Raw genomic sequence first — 12012 nt, forward strand, 5'->3', positions numbered from 1 at the left:
CCAGAAATCAATTTAAAGGGTAATAAAATAATTGCTGATGTAATATTTTCCCTAAAATTATTTAAAAAAAAAACAAACTAAGTAACAATAAATATTTATATTTGTGTACAAGCTGTTTAGATTGTCATAAAGCCTGTGTTTTTAGGGTTATTAACAAATTCATGTACTCAGACCAGTAATACTTGGGGTCACAAGTTTTTGCCATGGATATTTTGTGGGTCAGAAGACAAAAAGTTTGGGAACCACTGTACTACATTATTATATACTTTTGTCATTTCCTTAAAACGGTGTGCGTTGATGTTTTTTGAGAGTTTAAATATAAAAGGAAAATAGAAATGCATAAAATTATTTTGGCCCTAGAATATTTTCCAGTTATTGGCTCACATGTTTGGACCCCTTTTGTTTTGAATGTTTTGACTCGCTTTTGCTCGCAGTCGAAACAGCAGCTTGCCTCGTTGCTTCGGGCTGAGCAGGTCGGGCACGGCTGTTGTCACCAGTGCCACAAACTGCTTTTCATAATCGAGGACATCTCTCCGCTGAGCCACCTGCCACATCGCTGCGGAAAGTAGCCTCAGAGGAGGGATAAGCTTCAGAGACGACAGGGGCAGGAATATATCTGGACATACGCACACGTTAAAGCGGATGAACATAAATATGAAGACAATAGTTGCAATTAAATTAGCTGTTCACCTACATTTCTATAAGAAACTTTTCTGCGGGCTTTGACCCTGAAAGAAGCTTCAGGTTTCAGCTTACCAAAACTACCAAGCCCAAGGTACTTCAAAAATAGTTAAAACAGAAATATTTCGTTAAAATACATTTTGGGAAATAATTGTTTAGTAATTGACCTAAATACTGGACACTTCACAAAATATCACAGCTTTACACGTCAGAATAACAGCTTAAGTGTTAGTAACTCCTGCATGTCTAAAATATGCTGCAGTCTTAGCTTAGCTAACTTCCATCAGCTGTTAACTGCAAAACAACGACCCGAAGGGAGTAAAAATAAAGACAAAAGTAAAACGAACCTGTGTTTTTCACCTGGCAAACGTTTTCCATACTGTAGATATTACCAAAAGACTTTTAAAAATGTTTGAAAAAGTAGCGTAACTTAGCATGCTAGCTGCTAATAATAGTTTATTTTACCGGAAGCATCAGTTACACTTCAAAGTAAGAGTCTTCAAACTTATATAAATAAATTAGTTCATTGCCATCAGTGCAGTTCTCTCAAAAAACAGAAAATGATTGGATGTGTGTGCATTGAAAACGCAAATGCATTCTGTGAAAAATACAAAATAAACATTAAATAATTTCCATTATGCATAACAGAGCAGATGAAAGAGCCAAAACACTTTATTTGTGCTTAAATTGTTCATGTGCAAACCCTCAAGACTTGTTTTCTTGAAATTCTTCAAAAAAGGTTTTCTTTTGGTGTGCAATTATACTTTTAAATCTTGTACATTCTCATTGATCGATATGTTCACCAAATGGCATACTAAAACTGTAGACATTAAATAAAAATAATAAAAAAAAACATTTACAGAAATAACATACAGGTGTTTAGAATAAATTTAAAAGTGAATAAGCCCTGGGAATAATAGTCAAGGTGCAGTGAGTTTTTATCAATACTTTAAATTTGTATCTTCTAAACAACAGAAACCCACACAAGCTACAGCTTAGAGAAGGGTTTCTGGGGCTCGGAGGTCTGATAATAAGGTCAGGATGTCATGTCCAAGAAGCTTAAATATCGTAAATCCCAGCTGTAGAAACTTGAAGCGTGGCATTCAGTAACAAGGCGTTAAATTCAGTGAAAGCTGGGTTAGCCTTCTCCAGAGCAGGACAGACCCTGCGCTCCATGTCCTGGTCTCCAAAGTCATGGGGACAAACCTGCAACATACATAATAAGAGGATACACAGAAGTGGATAAACAAAATAAAATTGTGAATTGTAACATATCTTTCTGCCTCAAATGGTACCAGTCAGGAAAACTTACATCTAGAAGCYGAGATCAAACCCACTGTTTATCTCACAAATATGACATCTTTGTTCTAGATTTGTTGTGAATTAGGCAAACTAGTTAGGGTGGCCAAGGACATCTTATAAGGGGGACAGTATATAAAAAACGATATCTGGATTACATAATTGAGAAAAAAAATATGGAAGCAAAACATGGTATGGTCGGACATTTTAAAATCTGATCACAAGATTCTGTGAAAGTTTGTGACGTTCAAGCACACTCGGAATTTTCAGTTACACGGTAGCCCCACTTACGTCAAGGCAGTAGCTTTCAAGAGCAACTACTTTGTCCTAGAAAATAAATACGAACTACACAAACTTACATAAACGTTTCTAAAACAAAACTACATTGACACGTCTTACACTGAGAAGTTAGCAGCGTCTTTTAGTTCTAAGTCGCGTTTCTTTAGGATTAGCTCAATTTCCGTAGCCGCCCTTAGCCAAAAGAAAAAGAAAAAAAAAAAGAAGAAAAAACTTGTTCGCTCCGTCCTACTCACCTCAAGGGATGAGGAAATGCACAAGAAGGAATAAAGCGATGTCAAACATTACAAACACCCAGAAGTCCAGCCAGTAAGAGTGTTTCGGTAAAGAGACAAGTGCTTCTTTAGTTTTAAACATCTTTTTATCATCAGAATCCGTCACAGGAGACGCGCCAGACCCCATCTTTGGCTGCAAATTGAACTCACCCGGAACAGGAAATGCACTATTCCTTCAAAAAAAAAAAAAAAAAAAAAAAAAAAAAACCTTCAAAAATAAAAACAAATAAAAAAAAACAGTTAAAAACCTGTCTGAACACATTTTCATCGTGCCAGTCTTTTCATTAAGTAATGATTTTTGAAAACCTAGCTGTAGTCTGTTAAAGGCCTTTTTTCCTGTTTACTTTAAAACGTTACTTCTACGTCATGACCACTAGATGTCAGTAAAAACTCACTAAATAAACTGGTAGGATCATTCCGGATCAGGCATACCAGTCTTAAGTTTGATTTACATGTTAAAGAATATGTTTTAATCAGAATGCCCAAGTGATTAGGTTTTGGCTGTATGAATATTAAAAATTGAATATACACATCTATAAACTGAATTTTTGCTGCCAAAAGGAGGAGGTAATCATTTTGTTGATGGCTGTGACCAAAATATCTAATGAACAGATTTAAATGAAACTCTCAGAAAGTAATAATTGATGAAGTCACCTTACAACTGATAGAATTAGTAGTTTATCCAATTCAAGACTGTCACCACAACTAATTGATATTACCCACACACACTGACACAAAAATAGCTACACTTGAGCCAGTGTTACAGATACTGAGCAAAAATTTGTTGTAGAAGTAACTGAAGATCATTCACAACACATTTTCAAATTGACATACTTTCAAATGTATTTTCCAACAGATGACACAAACTCCACTTATCGTTTGTTGAGTGACACCAAATACCATTTATTGGGGTTTTACAAAGACTACAAAATCTTCCAGATGAGTTAAATCACTGTCTCTCTCTATTTACATGATATGTTACATACAAATGTACAAAATATAAAACATTTCCAGACAAATGTTTCACTCAAAAAACAAAAAAGATTAAATTTTCTCTCAAACCAGATTAAATGCTATGGTCTCAACTGAGATGCAACTGTAAAGTGTAAAGTTGGATAAAAACAGCCATCAACACAAAGTGGTGTCAAAACTCTGTTATTTTGGGAGTTAATGGCCTAAAACAGGAGTGTACATAGGTTTGGTGTATGGGTCTAAGTAATACGCAACCTGTTGTAATTTCAACCCTGGCATGCAACTACAGACGTAAGGCAGACTGGTCAGAAGAATGTGTGCACCGTTTGAGGCTTGGCTTGCAGAGACACATGAAGCTGAACACAGGTAGAGGATAGGTTTATCCTGAGGTTGTGACAACAAGACGTCTTGGTCTCTGATGGGCTTTTTAACTCACCGTTAGCACCTGTTAGCTGGTTTGTACAGTACGGTGTTGGGTCAGCTTCGGTGCCTCTGGCAGCTAATGACCCCAACATGGCGGTGGATTAAAGAAAGTGGTTTTAAAAGAACAGTTTGGTCATTTTCGAAGTGACGTTCTATCAAACAAATTGTACCTCATCAGCCATAACATCAGTCAGGAAGCACTGAGCATCAAGAAAGAGAAAGAGGCCCAGTCCCAATGCTCAGTGCGCACCCTACGCCCCTCTGTGAAGTGTGGATTCAATCAAAGTGCACATAAGTGTTGGAGTGCGCAGGTTACAAGCGTGCAAAAAATTGAGAATTGGGACAGTACAGATTACGTCATTGACTTGAGCCTCTGCGTCGTAACTGCGACATCCAACATGGCGGGACCAGTCACTGTTTTGGCATTTGTATTGCTAAAAATGATAGTACAACTACAAAAAGCAATCGTTTTTAGGAGAAGAAAGTGCATGAAGCGAATGAGGCTTATACATCAGAGTATGAGAACAATTGCATCTATAAGTTCTTCTTTTGGTTTTATTGGTGGTTGGCAGACTAATTTAAGTGCATTACTGCCACCACTAAACGGGAAGGTTCTCAGTGGACATTTCAGATTTCTGCCTTTTAATTCAAAACGTCACACACAGCGATGAATTGTGGGTAATACACATCGCCGAGGTCTGTAAAAATGCAGACTTCGCATAAGGGTACATAGTACAAAAATGGGCGGGGCGAAGGGCGGATGTGGAGAATGTGGGACACACTACGCACTCAAACCCTTCAACATGAATGTGCATTTGAAGTTCACAAGGGTGAACAAGAACGAGGGTGGGAGTGTGGGTTTTGGGACAGGGCCAGGGTCATCCTGGCTAGGCTAAAGGCTAGCTAAACAATAAGCCCGTAGCTTTACATGCTGAAATGCTACATTAGCATTTACCTCTACATTTTTGCATGACATTTAATTTGCCATTTTTTCAACCAAAATTTGTTACTATGCAAACATTGGTGTGTTGGTGTGTTAATGTAGCAGGACACACATAATAGTGTGTTTTTGACATTATGTTGTACTTCACAAGAAAATATATTTAAAAATCAAATAGTTGTTTCAGCTAGTTGTTAGCTTAGCCTAGAGGAAGACTTATGGGCTTTTRGTCATACTTTGTGTTCTGTGACTGAACTCATGGCTAATAAGTTGGACTAGGAATGCACTGATTTCAATACAGTGTACTCGTCCCAAGACAGCTTCTCTGTCAGTTTAGCTCCCGTTCCTTCCATATAAACTAACAGGATGATAGGTGAGTAAATGGGACAAGAAGCCCCACTACTGCACAAATGCTGGTCCTAAAAATACAACATGGCAGCTCTGTAAAAATGTTCCTTCTGACATCATTCAAAATAAACAAGAAGGTGGGACATTTGGTCTTAGACTATTATATGTCTATGACTCATACTCAAAAAAGTGTTCCAGTACCACTTTACAAATGATTAAAGTTTACCTCCCACTTGGTGGTAGAGGAAAAGTAATGTCCTCCATGTTTTTTTTTCTAACAGACTGTCCTGATCTACACACACTTGGCGGTGGTAATGCATCTTGCTAAATGCCAAAAAAAGAAAAGAAAAAACTGGAATTTTTTTGCGTGGATGTATTTCAAAGTGAGCAATAACAAAAGTAAAATGGACTGCAAAGTTGTCAAGAGTAGGAACGAAATCTAGAACTTTCAAGACAAGCAACTGGATCCTACATAAATAATTTTGTAGTTCAAAATTGTTACAAATGCGCAAAGTGGGCAAGCTCACAAGTTTTTCGGGAAAACATTGAGGTGCTATAGAAATGCAATTGGAATTGAACAAATTCAACTGCTATACAGACCCAGTGTATTTGCTCTAAACAGATTTATGTTAAACTTTCCTTTAGCATAGATGAGATTTTTCATTAATGTCTAAGCTTAAAATCAGATTTTTTGAGCTTGTTGAACAGCGATCCTCAAATTTTTACATACATTATCTGCCACGAAGGGATAGGATCCGGGTGGTCTTGTCTTGTTTTTTTTACCTCAGATAAAATGTTTGGAGCAGACATTGAGTTGCACTTTTTTCCAATCAAACTCGTTCCATCACTCGAATTCAGCTGTTAGCTAGCATCTTGGTTTGGAAAAAAACATKAAAAAATACGTGCTAAACGTCCATGTGGGGACAATATTTGTATCCTGAGTCACTATTACAAATACTGAGCACAATGTTTTGTGGTCCTCCCGGTGGAGTTTGACGCTGTTTTCCAGATATTTTTTAAGTTTAAAGACAGCTAAACTGCGCACTGTGATTGAAATCAGTGGGGCCGCTATCAGAATTTGTACATGCATCAGTGTCGAGCAAATGTAGTCACATGACTAGTGTTCAGAAAACAGCCTGAGTGGACTTCACCATTTGCACAATTCCAATAGCATGAAGGGTTAAGGTCCGCTAGCACTCCCAACTACATAACTATCTATTTAAAGTGTTTGTTAACAGCAGTCTGTCACTGAGCAGAAACGGATTCTGGGAATATATGGATCTGAGCATGACCTTCCCGATTTCTTTACAGCTCATCAATGCTAGAGAAAACTGATGTCCTGGCTCTGTTTGAGTAGTTCACAAAAAAAGATATAGTAATTGTAGGAAAATGTAAGTATTTGTGCATCCCTAGTACTAAATATTGCTATGATCACATTTCGAAACAACCAGACTGTTCTTTCAAAMGAACTTCAGACATTTCTAAAGCAGACTCATATTATTCATGGTAGGATGAGGAGTACTTGAGTTTGTGATTTTAGTGAGTTAAAAACTTCTTACTGTACACCGTATGCCTCCTGCATGGGCATCACAACAAGACACACACCTGTTTTCTGACAGCGTGTTTGAGTATTTCTTGTATTTTTTTTTTCATTTTTCTTTTTTTCGTCCTTTCGGTTGTTAAAGTACAATAATTTACTCAGTGGATTAAGCTTACTGGAACATAAACAGGGTATAATGCATCTTTGATTCACTGTGCAAGAATTAGTTATTTACAACCTGCCCCAACCTTAAAAGTGTGCAAAACCAACCCCCCCTCCAAAAAAAAAGAAAAAAAAGAAAAAAAAGAAAAAGAAAATCATTCTAAATGGCTTCCATCCAATACAAGCATACATAAAGATAAATGTCTTTTTAACAATGCATCCCCTTTAGAAAGCTTCAAAACATGCTCATCAGTCTAAAAAATAAAGAGAGAGAAAAAAAGAAAAAAATTGTAACAGTTCAGTTGTGCTCCCGTTAATTCAAGTGAGCCCAGCTCAAGTGGGTGCAAAAGAACTAAAAAAATACCCCAAAACCCCCATTTATTGTTTATTTTTTACAACATCTGCTATAAATTCAAATACAGCATCAAATTCACCGTTTTCACCATCAGAAAGAAGCAAGAGGGGGTTCGGACGAAGAAGAAAAGTGGTTTTTTTTTTTTAACTACAAGCAGCATGATCGACATTGCAGGAAGTAAATCTTTATCATCATCCAATATTTCTTAAATCTTTTTTTTAGCAAGACATTTTGCACATTTAAGGCAGTGAGAAAGCACCAATAATGCTGTTGCCTTGTCTCAGCTCTTGGCTGATGTATAAAATTGTGTAAAGGATGCAACACTTTTTGATCCTTTTTTTTGGTACCTCATAGACAAAGATGGATGCAGATGCTGAGCAGGAAAACCAAATGAACTTGCAGTGGTCTGCATGCACTTCTCAGTCAAGTCTTTTTCTCTTTTTTTAAAGTCTGATGCATTTGTGTTGCCTTTTGAATTTCCCTGCTGCAGAAAACCTCACGGTTGTTTGAGCCAGGGTAAAGCTAATGTTGCTACCAATTTAAATGAGTCTGGGTGAGGCATGGTTTATCCTAAAGACGCCAAGGACCACTTAATCTGTTGTCTGTGGGTGGGTACATTTGGCAGTCAAATCAAAAGGGGAACGTTGGCACTTTTTCATGTTTTCTTCACAGTAACTGGGTGACGGGCAGACAGGACGCTCTCATTGTGCTTGTCATTGGCGTGAGGGGCATCGAGAAGTGGCTTGGCAGTGCCTGACACTGAAAATTAGGACAAGAGTCCAGCACCTTGTGGGTTAAATAAAAATAAGTTTAGGGCAGGAAGAATGGCTTTTTGTCATTTCTATGAGTCTAGTTGGGCTCAGCTGTATRCTAAAAGAATAATCCAGCCCATTTGAAGAGGGCTGGACCAAACTGACAAGCTAGCAACTAAGAGAAGGGGGTCTCTGCAGTCCCTAAGTGAGTTTCTTGGTGTGTGTGTGTGTGTGTGTGAGGAGGTTGTTAATTATGGAATTGGTCGGATTGACTATTTTGGATTTGGTTTGAAGAAATCATAATGATTCGGTTGGATGAACCCTGGGTAGCTGGGGGAATGTGTAATATGATTAAAAAATATGTAATCTAAATATTAATATTAGTCATAACTCTTGACAGTAAGTTGTTTGCTGCACCAAATTTGAAGGCAATAATTTATATTTACATGTTCACAACAATTCTATTATTACTATTACTTTATCTTTTAACCCAGCCCACATGACAAGTCAACCCGACCAATCATGGTTTCGCCAAACTCTGCCCACAGGCCAAAGAACTCCCCTTGTGTACTGCTGAGACCCCTTGAGTCTGAATGCAGCTAAGAACAGAGTGGATTGCTGCCATGGTACATCTCCAATCCCAAATTTTTGGCTAGTGGTGGGTAAATTTTCGCTAATCCGCTAACAGCTAATAGTGGAGCTAACTTTTCGTTTAGCAGATTAGCATTTTTACAAACTTTGCAAAGGGGTAACGAAGCAATTCACTTCCATTCAATTTAATTTTGCTAACTTTAAGTCCGCTAACAAAAACCCAATGTAGATCATCAATCAGCATTATGAAAGCAGTTCATAGAAAGAAAATTCCATTCCAAAACTGGTTTCTGCCTTCTTAAAGAAACAACAGTCTTGTTCTTTTAAAATTCTTTCATGTCAGTAATATTTTAACTTTAACGTCGTCAATTTTCACAACATGGTTAGAAATTTGGGTCAGCAGGAATTTTATAATTTTACAAATTGCTGCGGCTATTTGCACCTTAAACCACTTTTGTAAGTAACTATGCATTGCAAAATGGACAGCGATAAGATAAAACAGTGTTTGCAATATTTACCATACAAAATTTTTAAACTGGTGGTTATTGATGACYGTATCAATCCAATTTGATTCTGGCTGTGTTCAGACTAGCTGCTAGATTGTTAGCTGTGTTGAATTCAAACAATTTTTTCAGTCTGGGGCTGTTCAAAAAGCTGTCTACAACAGATAAGATATGTATTATTTATAGAAGTCTATTTGAAAAATATTTGGCCTATCTTGTAATATCTACCATGTTTGTTGTAATGAAGATTAAAATTGAGAACAGCTATAGAAAAAAGTATAATTTAGCCCAAAACTGATGGTCAGTGAAGAATCCAATTTGAGGGAAACCACAAGATTAACACGCCATGAAAATAATCTAATCCCGCTCCATCCTTTTCATTCCACTTAATACATAAAATTAGAACTCCAGGTCTTAAAAAAGTGGTGGCCATCGTCAGTGACACTTTGGCAGGCTGGATGATGGATCAGATGAGCTTGAATTGATAAAACTTTCAGATGTAAAGGAGATTCTCCTCCTGCCGCCGCTCAATTAAGTGCATTTATGAGTGTGTGTCTGTGAAAAGCACCACTGTAAACAAAGAAAGACATAAACAATAGAAATTCCCCTCCCAATGTAAACATCATTCGATAAAATCGGGTTAAAAAACAAAAATAAAAATCCAGCTTTGCCACATTAAGTTCTTGGCTTTGTATAGATTTGTGACACTTTGGAGATGGACGTAAACATCAGAGAAACTGAAGCTTCTCATCAGAAACATCTCAATCAGAAACATATGAAAAGTTGTTTTTCATAAAACTTTATATGCCCTTTGAAAAATAAATTCAGTAAAGTAAACATGATCCATGCATCAGTGTCGAGCCACTGAGGACTGAGTTGGTGACACTGTTAAAAACATAAATTACTCTGATTTAATATTGCACTGTCACTGTAAAAATTAGGCCTTTTTCTTTCGAGATCCTTTCTGAGTTATATATCTTTTCATACATCACATATCTGTGAACTAAGTGTAACCAGCGATGGCTCAAAGGTTTTCCATAAGCTGACGGTTCCAGGTGTACCAGAGACGGGTCTCATAGGGCCGACTCCAGCGAGGAGTCCAGCTGGTCGTCATGGTGACTGGTGCTGTCGCTGTCGCAGCTCTGTGTGCTCGAGTAGTTGGCCGCTTCCTGCAGCCGCAGCAGCATGTTCATCTGTGAACAACAACCAGCAAGATGTTAACAGAGACCACGAACAGAAAACTGAACACAGATGAAAATAAAAATTAATTTACACTTTGTAGTAGCCTGGCCCTTGCCTCCTACACAGTTCCGCCCAATTCTCATTTCCTTTCACTGGTCCGTTTGGGATTTCTCTCATAGACAAGGATTTCTTCAGGAGAATTTCGATCAGGCCAATCAGCAAACAGAAGGCGGAGTTTTGAATGTCGATTTTCTGCACAGTTTATCGATGGCAGTGGAGGAGGTGAATGAAGCCAGTCCGTGCTGATAAGGCTTCCAAATTAAAATAAATTTGTCTGACAAAGCAGCAGCTCTCATTTACAGCCATCTCGTTCGGTAGGGTTGTTTACAGCACACACAATTTCCGGTTAGCTTCTTAGCTTAGCCTCCTTCACAGTGGAGCTGGCATACACATACGTCYCGTCCAACCGATCCAATCATTTTAAACTTCAACAGAGGCCACGCCTCCATCAAGAATTGTTTCTCTGCAGCCGAGAATCCAGATCTTTGTCTGAAGCAAAGCGAAGGACAAGGGGCTGGTTTTAACCAGGCTAACTTTGTTGTAAATGGATGTATGATTGTCCACAGCACCCTAAAAAAATGCACATAAGTGGTCCGACACGGATGGTTTTTCTTTAGTAGTTAAGTAGGTTTTGTTATTTTAAAATGTTTGTCCTTTTAAATAATATTTGTTAACTTACTTGGCCCATTAGCCTGTTAGCCTCCCTCCCTGTTTCATCACATTTGATTATTAAAGTGTACATTCCACAAGTCGACGTGTCGAGCAATTGCTCAAAATGACTACCTTATGTACACTCACAATACATTCCTATTAGGCACTTCAATTTTTAAAATTTGTCCAGAAACTGCAAAATTTAACCCTAAAATAATATCCTATGTGTTACTCTCTGTACAAGTAGGCCTGCCTTAAAAAATACAGACCACTTATCCACAAATAAGCTTTTAGTAAGTTTTACCAGCAACATGTAAGAACAGTCATCAAAACAAAGAGAAGCACGCTAACGTTAGCTTAGCATTATATCTAACTCCTCTGCATCATAACAATAAAAAAAATGTGAAAATTCGCTACAAGCTTTGTAACTCTGTGTAGAATAAAATATTCTGTTATGAAACAACAAAATTACATATGTTTTGCCTAAAAACAGTTGCTGGACTGTTTAAAGCTTCAGCAAACTATCTGATAACACTCTTGCTCCAGTCTGAGCCCACCACACCTGCTACTAGCATGTTGAATCATGTTGCTGGTCTGCATGTGGACCAAATTAGGCCATTACTTTTGGATATGTAACAGTTTTTATTTTTAATTTTGATGTGTTGCTGCTCATATGGGTAGAGCAGTGGTATTGCAGGCTAATTTGCGTATTGGTTGACGACTCTCCAAGGTGACGTGCCTTCTCCACGGTTTCGTCACAGCAGCCATGTTCTGGTACAAAAGCCTCTCTCTATGACACGCCCCTGCAGCAGTCAGAGGGTGGAACAGCTAGCAAGCTTAGCATGATCGTCTGTTGACCTTCAGCCTCCCTCAGCCTCGGGTGGGGAGAGGAGCTGACTGCTGCTCTCTCTCTCTCTCTCTCTCTCTCTCTCTCTCTCTCTCTCTCTCTCTCTCTCTCTCTCTCTCTCTCTCTCTCTCTCT

At 38.0% G+C, this 12012-nt stretch overlaps 1 protein-coding gene and 1 long non-coding RNA gene across 3 annotated transcripts in view; both read right to left on the minus strand.

The window, feature by feature from the left end:
- Positions 1 to 184: 184 nt before the first annotated feature.
- On the minus strand, positions 185 to 2706 carry LOC106524323 (uncharacterized). Of its 2 annotated transcripts, none has more exons than XR_001310995.1 (3): positions 2514 to 2706; positions 1042 to 1887; positions 185 to 616 (listed from the first exon to the last, which is right to left on the minus strand). It is a non-coding gene; the product is annotated as an uncharacterized LOC106524323 (long non-coding RNA). The 2 variants fall into 2 exon arrangements; XR_001310994.1 differs by having other exon boundaries at positions 1029 to 1887.
- Positions 2707 to 3429: 723 nt separating this feature from the next.
- The window catches only part of nav3 (neuron navigator 3), a gene marked incomplete at its 5' end in the record, with an annotated part of 211473 nt that continues 202890 nt past the window's right edge, over positions 3430 to 12012 (minus strand). The window contains 1 exon segment of the mRNA XM_014018077.1: positions 3430 to 10331. Within this exon segment, the coding sequence (XP_013873531.1) occupies positions 10212 to 10331 (120 nt within the window).

Source organism: Austrofundulus limnaeus, unplaced genomic scaffold, assembly GCF_001266775.1.
Source record: "Austrofundulus limnaeus strain Quisiro unplaced genomic scaffold, Austrofundulus_limnaeus-1.0 Scaffold182, whole genome shotgun sequence".
NCBI lineage: Eukaryota > Metazoa > Chordata > Actinopteri > Cyprinodontiformes > Rivulidae > Austrofundulus > Austrofundulus limnaeus.